General features: G+C 44.9%; 2 protein-coding genes across 6 annotated transcripts in view; one reads left to right on the top strand and one right to left on the bottom strand.

Moving 5' to 3' along the window:
- Positions 1 to 13007, top strand: part of dqx1 (DEAQ box RNA-dependent ATPase 1) — a 24954-nt gene extending 11947 nt beyond the window's left edge. For both annotated transcript variants that reach the window (XM_076283480.1, XM_076283481.1), the window contains exons 7-13: positions 804 to 903; positions 2078 to 2236; positions 2453 to 2644; positions 7968 to 8093; positions 8234 to 8424; positions 9924 to 10114; positions 10791 to 13007. In XM_076283480.1, the coding sequence (XP_076139595.1) occupies positions 804 to 903; positions 2078 to 2236; positions 2453 to 2644; positions 7968 to 8093; positions 8234 to 8424; positions 9924 to 10114; positions 10791 to 10989 (1158 nt within the window). In that variant the 3' untranslated portion in view covers positions 10990 to 13007. The remainder of the gene's footprint in view (positions 1 to 803; positions 904 to 2077; positions 2237 to 2452; positions 2645 to 7967; positions 8094 to 8233; positions 8425 to 9923; positions 10115 to 10790) is intronic.
- Positions 13008 to 13165: 158 nt separating this feature from the next.
- Positions 13166 to 21739, bottom strand: LOC143122691 (endothelial differentiation-related factor 1 homolog). Of its 4 annotated transcripts, none has more exons than XM_076283482.1 (8): positions 21594 to 21739; positions 20866 to 21001; positions 19943 to 20050; positions 17326 to 18928; positions 16026 to 16077; positions 15474 to 15634; positions 13874 to 13967; positions 13166 to 13715 (listed from the first exon to the last, which is right to left on the bottom strand). In XM_076283482.1, exons 4-8 carry the CDS (start codon positions 17401 to 17403, stop codon positions 13654 to 13656), a joined length of 447 nt encoding a protein of 148 aa, XP_076139597.1. In that variant the 5' UTR covers positions 17404 to 18928; positions 19943 to 20050; positions 20866 to 21001; positions 21594 to 21739; the 3' UTR covers positions 13166 to 13653. The 4 variants fall into 4 exon arrangements, with proteins under 4 accessions (XP_076139597.1, XP_076139601.1, XP_076139598.1 ...); XM_076283486.1 differs by having other exon boundaries at positions 15537 to 15634; XM_076283483.1 differs by lacking the exon at positions 21594 to 21739 and adding an exon at positions 21419 to 21587.
- Positions 21740 to 21827: the final 88 nt, after the last annotated feature.

The following is a 21827-nucleotide window of genomic DNA, read 5'->3' as shown; positions in this document are numbered from 1 at the left end:
AAGTGATACTACGATTGCAGTTATGTAATATATTTGTCAAACTAGGCTTTCAGCTCAGATCTGTGCGCGTTCTCGGTGTTGGGATGACTTTGGCCAATCGTGTAACGTGGAGACGCACAAGACCGCCTCTATTTAAAAACAATTACTTCCGCATTCATGAGCGATAGCTTAATCTACACTGCGGTCATTTTTTGTGTCTAACCTTTAACATCAAATAAATCAATTGTCATCAGTTGTTGTATGGTATGCACGTCCATAGTGGGATATTTGCACGCACAGCACTATTAAAGCGCATTCGAGATCCAAAATGTTAGTAGAGGCGGAGCTCCACCTGTAAGATATATGACAGAATCCTACACGTGAGATAACTTCGTTTTTAAGACAATTGATTGGTTAGTGTACGGTAGATTACACAATTTGAGCTATAACTTAGCACATAACCTCCTCCCGACCAGGTTTGGTTGACAGCATAAGATACCATGGTGGTATAGCGACACTAAAACAGATCCACTTTCGTGTCACAGCATAGCCTGGCTTTGAGCGCAACATACTTCGCTAACCCACTAATCGAGATTCGTAGTATACCCCACAGGGCTGGTCACTCTAAACTGAGACTTGTTTGGTTTTGTTTTTTCACGCTTTCTAAACTGAGACTCGTTTGGTTTTGTTTTTTCACGCTTTCTAAACTGAGACTTGTTTGGTTTTGTTTTTTCCCGCTTTCTAAACTGAGACTTGTTTGGTTTTGTTTTTTCCCGCTTTCTAAACTGAGACTTGTTTTTCCCGCTTTCTCTCTCGTCTTCCAGGTTTACAACCCCCAAATCAGAGCAGACTCGCAGGTCCTTCGGCCAATCAGCAAGCACCAGGCGGACCTTCGCACTGAGCGGATCAACAGCAGTCTTCCTGGTGAGCCTGAGGGCCGTCAGTGCTCATCTTGTTTATCTACCGGCACTGAGACAGTATGAGCACATGTGGACAGGGCCCTGATCTGACGCTGCACGTCCGTGATCTGCTGACCTGGTCAGCCGCTGGCCACATGTGCTTCAGCACATACGTAAGGGATAATGTATTGTCCGCCGGTAATTATCAGAAAATAAGTCCCGACAGGGAGAACAGAACAGGTTTTGCTTCGACCTGAAGGCGGACAATACATTATCTTGCTTATTACACGGCTACTTGCCAAAACGAGAAAAGAAACCTAACACAATGAATCTTTAAAAATGATTTTGCTACCGTTTCGTGTCCTCTGCTGACAAAATAAATAGTTCGCCACACAGATAGAACTTGACAGTTTCAGGTGTTGCATGGCAACGTCTTACTAGATTACTTTCCCTTTCAATGAAATTCCATTGCAATAAGCAAACGGAATTCTTGCGGAGGGATATGAAAGACGTTAATCAACCCGTTGCCATTGACAGCGGTGATTATATACTTTGCCGGTGATTTATATAGATTTAACATAGGCCCGAACGTTGGGAAGGCCCATTCATGTGAATGGAACTTTCTGCAGCACTCTGAAGAGCCGTGTAATAAAGTAGATCTGAATCATGTTGTCCCCAAAGGTTATGCTTTATGCTATTCCAAAAAAATCAAATCCAAATTTCAAAACTGCACCGATTGACGTTTTGGGCCCAAAACGAAAAAATTGATACTTGTTATTATCCAAAAATAGATGTTGTTAAACCGGAGTTTCCCTTTAAGGTTAGACCGGAGTTTCCCTTTAAGGTTAGACCAGAGCTTCCCTTTAAGGTTAGACCGGAGTTTTCCTTTAAGGTTAGACCTCAGTTTCCCTTTAAGGTTAGACCTCAGTTTCCCTTTAAGGTTAGACCTCAGTTTCCCTTTAAGGTTAGACCAGAGTTTTCCTTTAAGGTTAGACCTCAGTTTCCCTTTAAGGTTAGACCTCAGTTTCCCTTTAAGGTTAGACCTCAGTTTCCCTTTAAGTAACCTGTGTGCATCCTCCTCTCCGTCTCTAATCAGGCTACATGTCCTGTAGCGAGGGTGCTGTGCTGGATTAGCCCCGTCAGGCAGTTTCCATGTAATTTACCCTCTGCCCTTGCCCCCCCCCCGTGTCCCGTGGCAGGTGTGTGCGTCCGTCTGTACCCGCAGGCGCTGTACGAGGAGGGCATGCCGGCCTGCCGCTGCCCCAGTGTGGTCGAGGAGAACCTCAGTCACCTGGTGCTGCTGCTCAAACGTCTCGACATCGCCGACATGGGACAGTGCAAGTTCCTTGACCGGCCAGGTGAGCCACTCCACCATCCTCTCATAGACAGACCAGGTAACAAACTCCACACTCACTCAGACAGACCAGGTAACAAACTCCACACTCACACAGACAGACCAGGTAACAAACGCCACACTCACACAGATAGACCAGGTAATAAAACTTCATCCATCCTTGTACGTGGGGCAGTTGGCAGATAAAGTACCTGAGTTGACCAGTGCTGTGTTTGTCCAGCCCCCGAGGCGCTGATGCAGGCGCTGGAGGACCTGGACTACCTGGCGGCGCTGGACGATGATGGGAACCTGTCGGAGGTGGGCATCATCATGTCCGAGCTGCCCCTGGAGCCCCCGCTGGCCAAGGCGCTCATTGCCGCCTGCGAGTTCGACTGTGTCAGCGAGCTGCTCACCATCGCCGCCATGCTCACAGGTGAGTCCCTACACCTGCACCTGTGTCTCAGAGCTCACAGGTGATCACAGGTGAGTCCCTACACCTGCACCTGTGTCTCAGAGCTCACAGGTGAGTCCCTACACCTGCACTTGTGCCCCAGACAGAGGCATGATGGGTAACAGTCCGGCAGGGCAGTCAGACTCAGGATGCCCTAATGTCCAAATGAGTCCAGATGACTTGCATTGGTATATGACTACCAAAGATGGTTGATTACGAAGATACTTCCTGAGAGGCCATTTCCTGTGCCCAGAAATGTATGCAAATAGGGTAGCAGTAGTACACGCCCCGCACGAGGGGGGGGCCCACTATCCCCCATTTATGATCGGGCTCCCTTTTTAACATTGAGGTCTATGGCAGAATCCAAGAATTTCCCAGAATTTGTCAAAGCCTTATTTTTCTGAGCAATGGATGCAAATTTCAGACACGGTATCATAATCTCCAAACCCTCCTCCCCATTTCAGGAGAATGTCGAGACAGTATGACCCTCCAGTCGGGAGAAAATCAACATTAATGAAGGTGTACACCAACTTTGTTTTGTACTCCCCATGCATCAACCACGTAGAACTGAGGCGTTCAAACGTCAGTCATACGTCAGTGACACGCCCCTGTGCAGACGGGGACTGAACCAGAGCCCGTCTCTGACAGAACTCCACTTTACCCTCATAGACATGAACTAGGACGACCCATCTTGCTACGCATTCATTATCTTTGTGACTACTCTGGATTGGAAGCAACAGATCCGTCCAATAGTAAGGTTCTATTTGGGGTCATCTCCCCTTGCAAAGCCTCTATACGGATCAGACGTATATAGTATATAGGATCAGACGAATATACTTCAGTGCAAAGTCTTTATAAAGATCAGATATACTGTATAGGATCAGACCATAGACCAGGGGTCTCAAACTCAAATGAGCTGGGGGCCAATTCTGCTAACGTCATCTGATTGGAGGGCCGGCTATTTCTGAAAATGCAATGTTCTTTTTTTCAAATACCACACAAAACTGCAAACATAAAGTGTGTTTTTATCTAGTTTTAGACACCTGTGCTAGCAACCTTAGCTTATAAATAAAATAATGATAAAATAAATATTAATACAAATTATAAAACAAATGAAAAACATAAAAACAGGTATGTGTGTGAAATATTTTCCTCTCATAACTTTTTTAAACCTGGCAAACTATAGGCGTCAGGGTTAAGAAAGCAACACCATTGGATTTTTATATCAAAATTTCAAAAGGCCATGGCTTGAAAGTGGTCAGAGATAAAGTCCTACTGTAAATGTAAAAATCTTTGACTAAAACAAAAGTTTATGAAGGGGGTAAATTTACCCATCTAATTTGCCACTGGATGGCAAGCACCTCAAATTATGCACCTTTCAGTAAATACTGGATGAACATATTTGAGCAGGTTTACTTTCCTTTTTTCATATTACCCACATAACAAATTAACAGGAAAACACCTACGATGTATACCAACACCTAAGATGTATATGGTTTCTAAACCACAAGGCCTACAATAAAGTTTTCTGGTCAAATCAGTTCCTATCGCGGGTAATCTGACTACCCAGAAGTTCGCATCATATTGCGGGTGACTTTGTAGTTTAGAGCCCTATTTCTACTAGCCCTGCTGTCTGTACCACGTCCATTACGGACACTATCATCACGATTACCACTGCAACCTCCAAGCTATGTTGGTCAGAGGGTCGAAATAAGCATGGTATGCTTAGTGGACACCGTCGTATACACGCAGACGCACCTCCATTCAATAGACGATCGATCATAATCTCCAAAAGGATATTCTCCTTCAGATTTAAAATAGGTGAATAACATAGCCTACCTAAGACTTCATCACACGTAAACGTTTTTCAACATTTGGTGTAGGCCTATTTCTGCTTAATTTCTGCTTCAATTTATGCAACACTATGGCCTGCATCGCTTCCGCGTCATTACAAATGCACGTCTTTGTGTTTCTCGCTAATACAAGTATTTCCTGAAAACTTTGCGCAGCGATTTTGGGTTTCAATGAAGCTCTGGATGTCTAGCACATAGTGGAGCAGAGTAGCCTACAAATGAGATTTGTCACCGTACTTGGAACTATCGTCTATTTTAATCAGTATCGTTGTTTGTCGCAATTAAAAAGTCTCAAGGGCCGGTGTTCCAGTTTAGATGGTGAGCAGTTTAACTGGTGATATTTGCATAAAATCAGTGAATATTCAACAAGACCCTGCCTACTTCTTAATCTGCTCTGCCTCCAATAGTGCAGGTTTATATTAGGCTACATTTTCACGAAGTGTTTGCAAGTGAGACAATATAACGGATATCGCTGAAAACATCACCAGTGTATGTCTAATACATGTCCGTTTAAGCATTATCCACAAATATGACACATACTGAATGAATGGAAAAAAATAAAACTAGCGATCTAGCTGGGATTCGAACCACGCATGGACAAGAAAGTTGATTGGATTAGCTTATTTGATGCCAGATTTCTATGTATATATTGAACTGTTAGTCAAAGTTAACACAGGTTAACATAAGTGAGAAATATACGCCCATGTTAACTGGTGCCATCACAATTTAACATGGGCATATGCAAGCCTCAAAACAACAAAATAGGTTCATCTTTGCCTCACAGACCAAAACCTAACTGATGTACAACAAACTGGCATGTCCCACTAACACTTTATTCCGTTTTGGGGGTTAATAATATGAAATACGTCAGTCATGTGCAAAAATTATCATAACTTAGTGTCATGTCTCGGTGAAGTTATGCAGTGAGCTGTCTAATGATTTGAAGTGAACACATGAAACTTATTTTCTCCGAGTTAAATATTATTTAATTTGTTGGTCCTAATTTGACACAAAATGCTTATCATGGTAGCATATATTACAAAACTTTGATGAGAGAGTTTGATGACAGATGTTGCTGTTTCAGATTCCCACGTAGCCTAAATTAGAAAATAGTTTAGCCTACTTACTGCTCGTTCAGCAGCCTGTTCACTTTCACTTAGCCTAGATGTTTGCTATAATGAATATCTTGATCGATTGACAAATAAGCTGTCACAAGACAACATAGACCTACATTCATTTAATAGGAACACCATGCTATTGCATAGATGCAAAATAACCAGTGGTGCAATTGGTTAGCAGGGTGGACTATTGCTGCTAGCTTGCTATTTTAGTGAGCAGTTCGAGGCTCATAATTTTTGCTTTCTGCACAAAAAACGAGCAACGACTGATGGGGTCATTTGTTACTGTTTGTGATGCAAAATTACTGAGGCAAAATGAATCTGCATTATTCAAGGCATGCATTCGCTGTGTTTGCTCATGTTATAGGCTATCACCAGTTAACATGGACATCAGGATAGCTAGTAGCCTAAGCTAGCAGACTAGTCTAATAGACTAATGACAAGCGTTGCTCTCTGTGGCATAGTGGTGATAGTGCTTACTGCTTAGAACATTTTGCCTCAGTGAGACTCATGTTCGAAACCCAACAAAACCTTCGCTGATTTACTTTGACACATTTCCTGTTTGCACAACATTTTGTGTGGATGCTTAAGCAGACATGCATTATACATAGCGATTCCCGCATGTGTTCGGCAAGATCTTGCTTCATATTCTGTCACGCACTGTAGGCTTGTGAAAATGTGAATCTCCAGCACTGAAGGGCGGAGGCAGAGCAAAGCGTTGTTAACAAGTAGGCAGGGTCTTGTTGAATATTCACGGATTTTATGCAAATATCACAAGTTAACCTGCTCACCATCTAAACTGGAACACCGGATTACATTATTATTTTGACATACGTCGCGGGCCGGAATTGGGCCGGACGCGGGCCGGGTGTTTGAGACCCCTGCCATAGACTGTATATCAGACGTATACTGTACTTCAAAGTTTAGGTAACCACCAGCCACTTTTAACTCAAGTGGGTTAACTGTAGCAGCAGATCCACATCACAGCAAGAGCTCAAGTGGGCTAATCAAGCTATCTAACTGTAGCAGTAGATCCACATCACAGCAAGAGCTCAAGTGGGTTAATCAAGCTACAGCTAACTGTAGCAGTAGGTCCACATCACAGCAAGAGGTGCATGTCAGGTAGGCTGTGTTCCGTTGGTTCACCTGGTTGTGTGTCCAGGCTGTGCATAGTGCGGTGTGGTAGAGCAGGATTCACTAGGTTACGGTCAGTGACATTGTAATGACATAATGAATTAGATGAGGTATTACATGAGTCTATTGAGAAAAAAACACTTGACTTGGGTCAATCATATAAGACAGGAGAGATCATTTGGGAGAGCTCTCACATGTACACGCATGCACGCACGCGCACGCGCGCACACACACGCACACACACACACACACGCACATGCATGCATGCATGCACACACGCACACAGTCACAGTGATGGTCACTTAAGGTCTTCCAAGGAGAGCTACATGCCTTTCCCTTTTAGAGTGAAAGAAATGTAATGCTTTTGTCTCTATTTACTAAACTACTTAGTGAATGGTACTGAATGATGGGAGGGGGAACATTATTTGCAATGATTTGGAATTGCAGGAGAACCCAGGCAGCATTTCCAAAAATAAAACGACACAAACTGAACTTTTCTCCACACTGGAAGTCTTGTTTTTACTGGAGGGAAGCATCAGAGTTGCCAACTGGACTTTGGCAACCAACACCAGGGCAATGAAGTGATTTCTTTATGTGTGATGTAGTGGAGTGAATTCTCAATGTGTTGATCGGTGCAGCAGCTTTGAGTGTGTGTGTTGTGTGTGTGTGTGTGTTGTGTGTGTGTGTGTGTGTGTGTGTGCCCTTTTGTGAAGTGAGCTGTGTAGTTGCAGGTATCTTTGTTTGTCATTTGTCAATTGACAAGACCGCTCTCTTTCTCTCTCTCCCCCCTCCCTCTCTCTCTCCCCCTCCCTCTCTCCCCCCTCCCTCTCCCCCCTCCCTCTCTCCCCTCCCTCCCTCTCCCCTCTCTCTCCCCCCTCCCTCTCTCCCCTCCCTCCCTCTCCCCTCTCTCTCCCCCCTCCCTCTCTCTCCCCCCTCCCTCCCTCTCTCCCCCTCCCTCTCCCCCCCCTCCCTCTCCCCCCTCCCTCTCTCCCCTCCCTCCCTCTCCCCTCTCTCTCCCCCCTCCCTCTCTCTCCCCTCTCTCTCCCCCCTCCCTCTCTCCCCCCTCCCTCTCTCTCTCCCCCCTCCCTCTCTCTCCCCTCTCTCTCCCCCCTCCCTCTCTCTCCCCTCTCTCTCCCCCCTCCCTCCCTCTCTCCCCCCTCTCTCTCCCCCCTCCCTCTCTGTTTCTCTCTTGTCGTTCAGCTCCTCCGTGTTTTCTGGTCCCGCCCCCAAATAAAGAGGAGGCCGCCGCCACACACAGACGCCTGCTACTGCACCCAGAAGGGGACCACCTGACCCTAATCAACGTCTACAACGCTTACATCCAGCGTGAGTCTCACACACACACACACACACACACACACACATACACACACACACACACACACACACACCCTCATCACCTCCACTCTGAAGTGGGCAGATGTCCGATTGGTATTCAGATAGAACTCTTATCTGGGCTCTTCCAGACAATGAGGACGAAGCCTGGTGCTCCACCAATTACATCAACGCTGCCGCGCTACGATTGGCTGTGCTCATCAGGGCAGAGCTACTCGAGGTAATGCAGCGAATCGAGTTGCCCGTCTCTCCCCCTGCGTTTGGTTGCCAGGACAACAGCACCAACATCAAACGAGCCCTTATCTCAGGCTTCTTCCTTAAGGTGAGTTTGGGTTGTCACTGGGTAAAGATATTTAGGTGAGTTTGGGTTGTCACTGTAAAGATCTTTAGGTGAGTTTGGGTTGTCACTGGGTAAAGATCTTTAGGTGAGTTTGGGTTGTCACTGGGTAAAGATCTTTAGGTGAGTTTGGGTTGTCACTGGGTAAAGATCTTAAAGTGAGTTTGGGTTGTCACTGGGTAAAGATATTTAGGTGAGTTTGGATTGTCAATGGGTAAATATCTTAAAGTGAGTTTGGTTTGTCACTAGGTAAAGATATTTAGGTGAGTTTGGTTTGTCACTGGGTAAAGATATTTAGGTGAGTTTGGGGTGTCACTGGGTAAAGATCTTTAGGTGAGTTTGGGTTGTCACTGGATGATCTTTCAGGTAAAGATCTCATTAGAAATGAAAAACAAGAAAGGAGCTAGCACCTTTAGATTAAATGTTTAAAGTACAGCACTGATCAAATCTGAATGAAGAGGTGTTCATCAAGTCCTTTTCTGTGTGATGTGGCCGTGGTGGTCTTCATGTAGTAGTGAGAACAGGCGCGCTCAACTTCCAATCTCACAGCAGTTTTGGGTGCGAGTTGTAAAGTGACAAATTAGAGTAAAAAAAACGCACTCTCAAGTATTTTCTCATTAATTATTTATTAATGCCATGTCCACAGACGCGTTTCGGCCTAAGTCATCGTCAGTATGTAGTGTGAAAACCAAAATGAATGTTTTTTATCATTGAAGGGGTTAAGGGTTACAGGTGAATCACATGAGGTCATCAGGTGAGCTGCACCCAAGGGTGCGCTGCACCATCAGTTGTGTAACATGTTTGCACACAAAGGACACAGTACATCCGACTATAGTAAATAGACACATGCAAACCCTATCAAACAGTTGCCAAATTAAACAGAATAAATTGATTGTAGAAATAAAATTAAAAAAATAATATAATGATAAATAAAATTGATTGACACATTAAATAGGCTAAACGAAAAATAAAAACATGCAAAATAGGATGATGGTGGCCGTGGGGGTCTTATCTGGGTGATTTAGCCGTGGTGGTCTTATCTGGGTGGCTGAATGTGATGTGATGGCAGAATGCGATGTGATGGCTGAATGTGATGTGATGGCTGATGTGATGGCTGAATGTGATGTGATGGCTGAATGTGATGTGATGGCAGCCGTGGTGGTCTTATCTGGGTGGCTGAATGTGATGTGAATGTGATGTGATGGCTGAATGTGATGTGATGGTAGCCGTGGTGGTCTTATCTGGGTGGCTGAATGTGATGTGATGGCAGAATGCGATGTGATGGCTGAATGTGATGTGATGGCTGATGTGATGGCTGAATGTGATGTGATGGCAGAATGTGATGTGATGGCAGAATGCGATGTGATGGCAGAATGCGATGTGATGGCTGAATGTGATGTGATGGCTGAATGTGATGTGATGGCAGAATAAGATGGCTGGTTTTAGTTTGATTTTAGTCTTAGTTTCTCCGCTCTCTCTTCCAGGTGGCTCATGACGTTGACGGCTCAGGTAACTACCTGCTGCTGACGCACCGGCACGTTGCTCACCTGCACCCGTTCTCCTCGTACCGCTGCCGCCGGCCGCAGCCTGGGCCGCCCAACTGGGTGCTGTACCACGACTTCACCATCTCCCACGACAACTGCATCCGCACCGTCTCCGAGATTCACCCACACATGTAAGCCTCAGTGTCCAGTCTCAGATTCACCCCCACATGTAAGCCTCAGTGTCCAGTCTCTGTTGGATAGATACTTTATTGATCCCCAAGGGGAAATTCAAGGTCTCAGTAGCATACAGACATCACACACAACATGCACTTACAGCAGAAAGAGTAAATATAAGTATATACATATAACACAACTCCACTGTACAATAGAGACAGTAGAAGATAAGAAAACTAAAGAACTAAACACTAAATGATCTCTGATCCTCATCTAGAACGGCTGAATGGCAGAAAGCTGACTAGGAGTCAATGTAATTCACACATTAATGTGAGCTTACTTTTTATGCTGTGCCCTGAAAAAAAAAAAAGAACAGATCACATTAAATACTTTGTTTTCATTTTTTTACAACTTCAAAAATGAACAGTGTAAATCAGAATTGTGGCTCATGCAGTGATGTGCTTGGAGGTGCACAAACCTTAGCGTACAACTATACGTGTGATGCCATGTTTGTATGGTGTATTAATGTGATGCCAACGCTGTATGGTGTATTAATGTGATGCCAACGCTGTATTAATGTGATGCCAACGCTGTATGGTGTATTAATGTGATGCCAACGCTGTATGGTGTATTAATGTGATGCCAACGCTGTCCTGGACTTCAGTGACCCTTGTGTCCATGTGCCCACTGCAGGTTGGTGGAGCTGGCTCCTCAGTATTACCTTGGCAACCTGCCGTCCAGCGAGGGCAGAGACTTCCTGATGGAGCTGCGGCAGAGCCTCCTGCCCCCTGGTGACCTGGAGGAGGGGGGTGAGGAGGGGGCAAAGGCCAGGGGCGAGGGGTCGTCGGACCCACGGAACCAGGTCAGCACAGACATGTGCCTGATCCAGTGACGGCCCAACGGAACCCCACGCTGCTCCTGCAGTGCACTCTGGGAGAAAAACGGGACCTTCGGAACCGCACCAGTGTAGCTGTTCCACACGTCCCAGTAAAAGACTGCTCTTGAGGAAGGGCGCTGTTCTAAAACCACCTCCTTTAAGTGTAAAGCCATCAGGGTTTAACTGAAAGATTATTTAAAAAAACAAACACTCTGCTTCAGAAGTAGAGGGGTGGATGGAGGTCGTCGTGAAAGAGATTTTCATCCTGATCTTTCTTGAGAGACTTTTTGGTGTCCAAGACACTCAGTGATTAAGCCATACCGAGTACGGTTCCATAGAAATAAGTCACGTCACGTCACTTATATTTATTTTTTGCATAACTATGCAGTGTCACACTGTGGTCAGATAATCTTCTGCCTTTTCTTCACCATGAGCATCACCAAGACTCCCCCTGGTGGAGACGGGATGATATTTACTACCCCTGAGCCACCAGAAAGCTAAAGCCCTTTATGTCTAATGTCATGTGGTAGCCAGAGGTCTCCGAGGTCTCGTGTTTACTGTCCTCTGTGTGAACGTGCAATACAGAAAGGTCTGCAGATCCTGCTCATCTCACACACATTTTCTGCGTAATGAAAAGTAGTTTCCTGTCTCAATGGTTCTGCTTAGTAGAAGGTCCAAGAGTTTCTGTTTGTTAGCATGGAAGAGGTGGGTGTTGTTGTAGAGTAGGGAGACAACCCAGCATGCATATCTGTCATGCACTGATAAGCAGAACAATATAATCAACTCACAGAAAGCCATGACTTCTACTTGAGCAGGTCAGCAGCTTTTTGAAAGGATGTTTAAACGTGTAATGAATTTTCTCTCACAAGATGCAATCAAAGAACAGATACACACACGTCACACGCACCAGGTGCTGGTGTAGGCTGCCCTGTTTGCTGTCTTATTACTGGGAGGGTGAGCCTCATGCTGGAAGACCGAGCGGGATTCCAGCCGTGTCCTGCCATTCCTTCGATCGCTCTCGTCTTTCACACTGAGGTGCCGGAGTCTGGCAGGATTAGGGGAGCTGCTATAAGAACGCACTCCTCCATTGGCTGGAGGTGGCTGTGACCTCACTGGCTGGAGGTGGGTGTGACTTCCTGAGTGGACGGAAGATGTCAGAGTCGAGGGTCGCCATGGCGTCCGAGAGTTCAGGGCAGGCCAGTTTTTCAAAACACTAATGACTGACAGAAACATTTTTTTTTTCACAACCCAGAATCATAGCCATCACAGTTGTTTCAAGCCTGTTTGGATGATGTTGATGTAAAGAACAGGATTGCAATATCAACTCTGTCTAAAGTTTTAATGTGTGCACACATTTTTGCAGGGAAGGTAGAAAACAGGTAAACTGCCCAGGAGGGCAAAAATTACAACTACTGACCATAGCTGTGAAGGACAAAAACGTAAATATAGTGAAAATGAGATTATGGAAGTCATCTGTCTGTTTTAAATCATGTTAATGTGTGGCAGGTCGATATGCCACGTATCATTTGAGGTTATTTCTGTACGTTATTTGAGTCTCTGCCTGACCTTTTGACCTTTTTGCCTGAGCATCAGTCATGACTTCTGCCTCGTTTGGCACGTAGGCCGAAATACATTTAAGATTTTGGCTAAAAGTAGAATTGGACTACAAAATTCAAACACTTTTTTGAACAAATACTCTAGTCGTATTTTCCCCACATGGAGCCCATTATCCCTTCCTCTGCGTGAGACTCGAGAAACTGGCACTTCTGGTTGTGCAGGGGACTGTCCTGACACTTCTGGTTGTGCAGTGGATTGTCCTGTCGGCACTTCTGCTTGTGCAGGGGACTGTCCTGACACTTCTGCTTGTGCAGGGGACTGCTCTGAGCTTCCGTGTGGCTGAGTTTAGGCCATTTTGTATGATGTTCCATTGAATTCAGTTTGGTTTGTACCGTTTGTATTTTTGCCTCAAAATTTGCTCTATTGTTTTGAAAATACTGATATTTTTGTGTGTAAATTATGGGAATCAAAAAAAATATATATATATATATATATTGCAGTTGTTAACTTGGAAAAAAAAATAAAACCCTTAAATTTGAATGTTGAACCAGAATGTTGAATACCATAACATCTTAGGGTTTGCTATACTGAGTCCTTTAAAATGCATTTATGAATGACTGAACTGTACAACGTGTATTGCCAAATGTTTCAAACTTTATTAGCCCCCAAACAAAGATAATGCTAAAGGACATGTCCATCACACTTTGAACTTTGACCCAAACTGGAGATGGGTTAGAAGGCCACAGTCAAGCAGTGCTAAAACAGACAGGACATGCTGTTAAATTAACCTACCAGACCAAGGCAACATGAACAATCAATGTCATGACAAATTCAGCATTTTGCTCGCCCCCCCAAAAAAAATAAAAATAAAAAATCATGCCAAAGCAAAACATTTACCAAAAGTTTCCCCCACATTATGCAGTGTACTCATTGGTGTGTGTGTGTGTGTGAGGAGGAAACCGGACGTCCGCTCAGCTTATCATTCAACGCAACAGCTGGGAATGCAGGGGAGCACCAGGTCAGACGGCGACCCAAGAGAGGTGGGGGGCAGCCCAGGGTGTGTGTGTGTGTGTGTGTGTGTGGTTAGATGCAGGCAGGGGCTGCCTTACGAGGCTTTCATTTTCATTTCTTTTTTGGCTTTGCTTCGAGGGGTTGTCCAATATCCTTCCCGCGTAGCTTCAGGCCTTACAATGACAAGAGACAGTGAGAGTGGAACACAGTGAGACTTCCAATGACAAGAGACACAGTTAGAGTGGAACAAGGTGAAACACAGTGAGAGTGCATGCATCATAAAGGAACATATTCAGAGAACATTATGACAAGGCGTAAAAGTGCTACCAACCAATGGCTCTCTCGATCTTGCTCATGACCTGATTGCTGGGGATCGCCTTTCCGCACTCATAGTCCGCGATGACCTGAGGTTTCTCGTTGATTTTCTGTGATGACAGACATCAGGAACTGAAGCTGCTGAGCCACTCAAAACACCTGATATTAATGTTGCTTTGGCCAAAGGCTAAATGCCAGAAATGTAAATATAATGTGTCACTAATTGTCCTCAACCAGTTGTTTGCAAAGGCCTTTACATTCGCATTAGTGGATTCAAACAGTCAGTTTATTGTCTAGAAGTAGAACTCCCTTAAGAATGTTCCAGCTTTCATCCATTAAAACCTGAGATGCGTTCAAACTTTCAAACATAGGCAAACGTTCCCAAACACTCACAGTTGGAGGTAGTTCTCAAACACAGACAAACGTTCCCAAACACTCACAGTTGGAGGAGGTAGTTCTCAAACACAGACAAACGTTCCCAAACACTCACAGTTGGAGGAGGTAGTTCTCAAACACAGGCAAACGTTCCCAAACACTCACAGTTGGAGGAGGTAGTTCTCAAACACAGACAAACGTTCCCAAACACTCACAGTTGGAGGAGGTAGTTCTCAAACACAAACGTTCCCAAACACTCACAGTTGGAGGAGGTAGTTCTCAAACACAGACAAACGTTCCCAAACACTCACAGTTGGAGGAGGTAGTTCTCAAACACAGACAAACGTTCCCAAACACTCACAGTTGGAGGAGGTAGTTCTCAAACAGACAAACGTTCCCAAACACTCACAGTTGGAGGAGGTAGTTCTCAAACACAGACAAACGTTCCCAAACACTCACAGTTGGAGGAGGTAGTTCTCAAACACAGACAAACGTTTGAATGAGTGACAAATAGAACACATGACAGGAGAAGGCTCATTGGCCTTAACGCAGCACTGCACAGATCTGGCTGGACGTGATGGAAGCTGGACTATTGCACAATAAAACACCTGTTTGACTCGTCTTTGGCAGACGGCCTGACTTTCGACCATACAGGGGCATTTGAAAAAGGAAAACAAAACATGGATCCACAAGTGTCAAATCCTGACATTATCTCGTAAATATGAATTATATTCAAACTCTGACATTATCTCGTAAATATGAATTATATTCAAACCCTGACATTATCTCGTAAATATGAATTATATTCAAACCCTGACATTATCTTGTAAATATGAATTATATTTATTTCTCACTGTGTCTCACTTTCACTTTACATGGGCTTACGTCATCCGTTGCCAAAGTGATTTGTGGTTCCGTTGCGTTGCTTTGCTCCCGTCACCGCTCTCAAAAAGTTGAAAAATGTTAAACTTTTTGGGCTTCTATACACAGTTGCGTTCCGTCAACGCATGCCAGTGGGTGTTCCCGACGGTAGCTATGCAAATTACTTGACCGTCAGGAAAACCCACTGGCATGCAGTAACGCAAGGCAAGTGTGTGAATTTAGGGTTAGTCCAGCATGCATCAGGTCCAGCCAGGTCTGCGCAGCACTGCATGAAGTCCAATGAGCCTAATGCCCTGCTTAAGGCTAGTCCAGAATGTACCACTTTACGTCCTAGCAGGGTGGTGGGGAGTCATGCTTACTGTGGCCAGGTCCTTCTGAGTGAGCCCTTTGTTGGAGCGCCCCTGCTGGATCACCCGGCCTACCTCCAGTGGAACCCTTTCGTGGTGGAGCTCCTCAGTCTCCCGGTCCAACTTGGCCGTGTTCTTGGTCACTAAGTGCTGCTTGTTCTGACCCGCAGCCCCTAGAGTGTACACACACACACACACACCTCAACTTGGATGCAAAACATACTCTGAAGGAAAACAACACTTGGCTTTGACCTCAAGCATTCGGAGTAGAACTGTTCTGTTCCTCCATGGGTCATCTTTGGTGCAGAGAAGCTGCACTGTTCTAAAAAGCTGAAATCAGAGCTCTAAAGGTGATGACACATGAGCAATGTTGCCACATAACCAGTTCCAAGTGTTCTGAACAAAGATTCTAGAGCGTAGCGCCCTGGTTCTGACTATCATCCACTTTGCCTGCCTGTGCACCTCATTCATGTCAGGACAAAACCCTGATCCCTATAGTATTTCAACTGATGTCTTTATGACTCAAAGGGAAAAGGTAGATCCCGAAAACAAAGTTGGCCTCACATTTCTTTGAGGTTTCAACTTCTTCACCACGCCTCTGTGCCGCCGTTATGGCCTGCAAAAAGAAAAAGAACAATTCTATTGAACATCGACACAATCGAAACGTACAACCTGGCATTGATAGTTTTATGCTGAACTACTTCAGATTTTTAAAAAAAGTGAGCTGCCCATATCAGGAATCAACAGGCACGTCTCATGAACCGTCTTTGCCGTTTGATAGCAAAATGCTATTGAGCGCATTTGGGGACTTTAGTGAGGAGCGTTATTTCAGGGTCACAGGCAGGGAGGTTAGGATATGATGAAATGCAAATGAATTAATGATAAATATTTAATTATTTACGTATGTATATGTTAAACGGGGTTCTTCATCTCCTACAATAAAAGCAATATCGTAATGGAACATATCAACTAACAGCTAGTGCCATGGTAAGGCAGAGGTTGCCAAATCGATACCAATTTTGGAGATTCCTACGACAAGGAAAGTGTGTGGTCCAGCGAACTCCGTTGGTGGCTGTTTTAACCATCTGTCGAGTAGTAGTAATTTGGGGCATTGGACGAAAGCATGAAGAAAGCGGTCATGCCCTAATAACGCCATTCACCAGACAGCACAGGTGTTAACATTTCTGAAAGTTCCGCTGGATGCATTTGTTAACAAATGGTCCAATGACAAGTATAAAAGCACAAACGTTTTTGGTTGAACAGGCTAACTTACGGTTTGCTTAATGACTATCGTCGTCATGTTATTATGTCCCCTTACTACGTTATGACGTTTAGACCTAATCGTTTTGTTACATAATATTCAAACAGGCATCAAGTTGTCCTCAGGTCCAACACTTGTAGTTATCTCTATAACTATATCTATAATTACATCATCTGAGGCCTACTGGCGCGCTGCATTTCGCAAGCTCACTAGCCTACCGAAAAGATGTATTCGTTATGAATACACAACCTGTACACTAGAAGTGAGCCCCACTTTTGATTGGTGTAGCTAGGATTAAACCAGGAGAACACACAAGACTTACGTTACGCCACCATCTCTGTCTGCAACGTTAAGTATCATATATCGGTTAGTAACAGAAAAAAATAACACACTTTCCACTTGTGTATGGTTGTTCTTTTTACCTCCCAGTCGTGAGCCAAGAGTGGCCCTGCGATATGTCAAGTCCCCGAGATTTTACTAGCATGCCTGCCTACTCGGGCAGAGGCTACAGCCGAGCGCAGGTTTCGAACCTTCCCGCATGATTCCCTAACCTCCACAATGCTAGGCTATATTTGGCTAGCTTGCTACACTGACGCTAACTACCTGCTTTGATTTCGCCTGCGCTGACGACGGGCCTTTCTTCCTCAAGACAGTCACAGAATCCCAGTCGCTTTCGGCCATTGTTTCCAAATAAGTTAAGTTAACTAGCTAAAGCAATATATACAAAAAGCCGTGGAAGGATTTACGCCGCGTTCAAAATGATTCTTATGTTCAACAGCACAGCTCTTCTCCACCGTTCACAGCAGTTTCACCAGAGAGTTAAAAAGCGGAGCGAGGCGCAAACGTTCGCCGTTTAGTAATCAACAATCTTTGGTTTCACTGTAGTCGACTACGTCACAAGAAACACCGCCCCTTATTTGGGAGCCCCACTTTTTTTTTTTTTAAACCAGAGGCCTGGGGTAGGACCGCAAAGACACATGCAGAACTTTCTGGAATGCTCCTAACAAACTATTTCTCCGGATTCGGATCTGCATCGTAAGTGGAGCTTAAAAATGAGGATAGGCTAATTTAATCAAATGTAATAAAATGTATATGAATTCGACCAAAGAATTAATTTCTATAGCTGAGTGAGTTATCTGGAGTGCGTTTGTTTTTCACTGTATTTGGGTCACTAGATGAGTCATTAAAATATGAAGACCCAATTTAACTAGGACCTAGAGACATACAACCTCTGAAACTGTGTTTATTGCATTCCCATGTGTTAATTTCATGATTTAGAGATCATCAGAAATCATTTCCCTTTTTGTTTTGTTTTACTACAACAAAGAAGCATAACAATAATTGTAATAACTAACAAACTATCAAAACAGACAACAGGATTTGTACCCAGCTGGATAGCTGGATGTATTCAGCACAGGTATTTGCCAGTCCCGTGTTCATCATGAATGGTGGTCACTCTGGAGCACCTATTCTAAAGGCCTCCGCAACATTGCTGATGACATCATGCACGTCAGTGCCCAAAATGTGTCACATTTGATAAACAATGGATTTTATTAAGCGGCAAGGCAGCAGAGAAAGGGTTTGGTGGTGTGCGGGTTGTATTTGCAATCTAATGTGGTGGAACGTCATAAGCGGACTGTGGTGGTGTGCGGGTTGTATTTGCAATCTAATGTGGTGGAACGTCATAAGCGGACTGTGGTGGTGTGCGGGTTGTATTTGGAATCTAATGTGGTGGAACGTCATAAGCGGCGTGTGGTGGTGTGCGGGTTGTATTTGCAATCTAATGTGGTGGAACGCCATAAGCGGCGTGTGGTGGTGTATTGGGTTATATTTGCAATCTAATGTGGTGGAACGTCATAAGCGGACTGTGGTGGTGTGCGGGTTGTATTTGGAATCTAATGTGGTGGAACGTCATAAGCGGCGTGTGGTGGTGTGCGGGTTGTATTTGGAATCTAATGTGGTGGAACGTCATAAGTGGAGTGCGCTGCCTATGCGCAGAGGCCTTGAATCGATGCTGGAGCCAGCTCTGTGGTTGCCTGGGTTACCAGGCACAGGACATCTCTGAGGCAGCATCACTGTTGCGTCGGGTGCGAATGGGAGACCAGCCGTACTCTGACTGGGCATCGTCCACCAGGTGAGACCCACCCCAGCGTGAAGACTGCCGGAGACCGCGCTTGCCTTTAAAGGATCGAGGCTTAGTGTTCATCTGCAGAAACAAACAGCTCATGTTCACTGGATAACAAAGACATCGTTATCAACACAAAGATGTACAGAGGGTGGACTGTAAATTATTTTCTAAATGAATGAAAATGAAAAGTGAACATATAAGATATTGAAAAGAACGCCAGCGTGCTCCGAAGCAGCCCTGCAGCCCCTGGTTTCCTCAGCTAGTCCGTCCCTTTCAAATCCACTTATTTTTGACAAAAATACAAACATCCAGCATGTCAGAATAAGGGACTACAGCTAGCGGGTGAGGGGGCATGTTTCAGTGCCATGCACCGTGGTCCTATAGCTAGTGGGTGAGGGGGCACATGTATGCCATGCACCGTGGTCCTATAGCTAATGGGTGAGGGGGCATGTTTCAGTGCCATGCACCGTGGTCCTATAGATAGTGAGTGAGGGGGCATGTACAGTATGCCATGCACCGTGGTCCTATAGCCAGAGACTTTCTAATGAGGAGACACAGCACTCAAAAAATACTCCATAGAAATGCATGGTGTTAGTTTGTAACACCAATATGGCCGTTGTCTACACATATCCCACCCCTTCCTCGGCAAAACGTCGACATGTGAATACATTTAGCCAATCATGTGGTGTGATGTGAATACATTGAGCCAATCATATGGTGTGTTGTGAAGACATCGTGCCAATCATGTGTTGTGAAATCGCCGCTGGAGGAGGAAGATTGGTGTTGTGAAGCCTTGCGCACGCACATTTCTGCCGAACAGGATGCCCGATGAGTGCCCAAAAAGCGTTGCAATATGGCCGCCGAGTGGAGGGACTTGCCTAAAAGGACTTTGCTATAGTTAGAGGTTGAGCGGGCATGTTTCAGTGCCATGCACCGTGGTCATATAGCTACAGGTGAGAGGGCACATGTATGCCATGCACCATGTCCTATAGCTAGCGGGTGAGCGGGCATGTTTCAGTGCCATGCACTGTAGTCCTATAGCTAGCGGGTGAGCGGGCATGTGCAGCTGCAGAGGTGCAAGGTGTTATTCACCTGGACAAACACAGTTGTGTTCATCTGGAGTGTCTCCACCCGCTCTGTCAGATGACTCAACCAGTCCATATGGTCACCAATGGACTGCTTCAAGTCTTTTGCAGAGCTCTGAAAAGAGAAAGAAAACAAGCGGATAAGAGTAGAATATGAGGCATGTCAATAGAGCCCATTTTGTTCTTTGTCCTTAAATTGTGTTGGCTACTGAAGCACTGGTAGCTGGATGAAGTGTAAGGTCATATAGGGCACTTCAATATGGAACTGTCTGCCAAGCATCTTCCTGTTACATCCTGTCATACTGTAGAGTAATCTTCGGAGATGGAGAATTGATCAGGAGATGGAGAATTGATCAGGAGATGGAGAATTGATCTAGGGTACCGTCCCCCCAGGTCCCCCACAAGCCCTGCTGCAACACCTCAGACCTGTTGATTAGCGGAGGGCAAGAAAACAGTGTAACAAAGGCCCTGAGGTGCTGCCTGGGGCAGTGGACAGCGGGTGCTATTCCATAACACTTGGGGGGCAATGGCGGAGTGATACTTTACCAAAATTAAACATAAGTGGGTTGTCCAGGTCTGAAAATTGAACTGTGTAGATCAGGTGCTCTACGTTCTGTTGACAAGTGCTTATAGCCAAAGCATGGAGTCAACATGCAGGTGTATGTTAAATACCATACCAGGCTATGACATTCTGTCCGTCAGTATAGCAAACATATTCTCACATTATCATCATGAATGGTTCGTTCCTCCAGAGCAGTATGTGCCTTTAAATAAGTTACTTCCACCCAAATCAAATTCATTTATGGAGTTTCTTAGCGTTGGAAATAATCATGGGCATTCAATCACACCATTTCAAAATAGCATAAATACGTTTACAGAACAAAGACCTAGAGACCCCGGTCAGTGTGTCCGGGCCAAATGCGCACCCACCTCGGACATGCTCTCCTTGAGCTCTCCGACGGAGCGACGGATGTGTTCCAACTTGTCTATTTGCTCTTTGAGGCGATCATCCAGTTCCTGCATCATCATTAACCCCTCACGCGGTCTCCCTTCTTTAACAGACATCCTACAAAAACAAATCGCAACCGAGCTCACTTGGCAGTAGGCAAACAATAAGCTAAAGCTTTAAAATCACCAATGAAAATCTACGAGCATAGCTGTAGGTAGCCTATGTCATAGCTTGTCACATTCATTGTTTTGTAATATCCATGCCATATGGACATTTTGCCAGACGGCTACAGATTATAATTTCAGATTACTTCTGTCGTTGGGTTTCTGTAATTTGCCGCATTTGTCGGTTTGCTTTGATCTCGCGTAACAAAGTATAATAGCCTACTGTAGGCTAGCTAGCCAAATTAAACATTATTTTTCCAGAATCAATACAAAAGGTGGTGTAGAATTGCAAAATAAATGCATCGTTCTGTCCAAAAACGGAGAACCAATCACTGTAGGCCGAGTGACTGATTTATAGCCATTGCCAAACCTTTTCAACTCCACGGCAACTTCAGCAAGAGTGAGCGCTTCAGCTTCAAGAAAGTTCTTTAACAAAGTTTGCACACCGCGTCGCTTAGCCTAGCACAATTGTTTCCTGCTGATACTTCACATGCACATTCAACATAAAAAAAAGCTAAATCCGATGACGGAGACGAATACGTTACCTTCCGTTTTCGCATAAAGGCAAAAACTCTTCCAGGCGACCACTTAACAGGGTGGTCTTATCTGCCCAGGAAGGAACGCACGGAATTCAGCAATATGATGACGTCACGAGGAAACATTTCTTTGCTGCCGAAGGCTTTGGAATAAACGGCGTCAGTGTATCCGACTGCTGATACAGTCTGTAAATGTGACATAAGCCATATGAGTGTGTCCCAAGCATAGTTCTATATATGGTC

This window comes from Alosa pseudoharengus, unplaced genomic scaffold (assembly GCF_046254945.1).
Source record: "Alosa pseudoharengus isolate Yale_2024_CS ecotype anadromous, Long Island Sound unplaced genomic scaffold, YU_APseudo_1.1 YU_APseudo_1.1_scf_14, whole genome shotgun sequence".
Lineage (NCBI taxonomy): Eukaryota > Metazoa > Chordata > Actinopteri > Clupeiformes > Clupeidae > Alosa > Alosa pseudoharengus.
The sequence above is the reverse complement of the archived record's forward strand: the minus strand, read 5'-3'. Positions and strand labels throughout refer to the sequence as shown.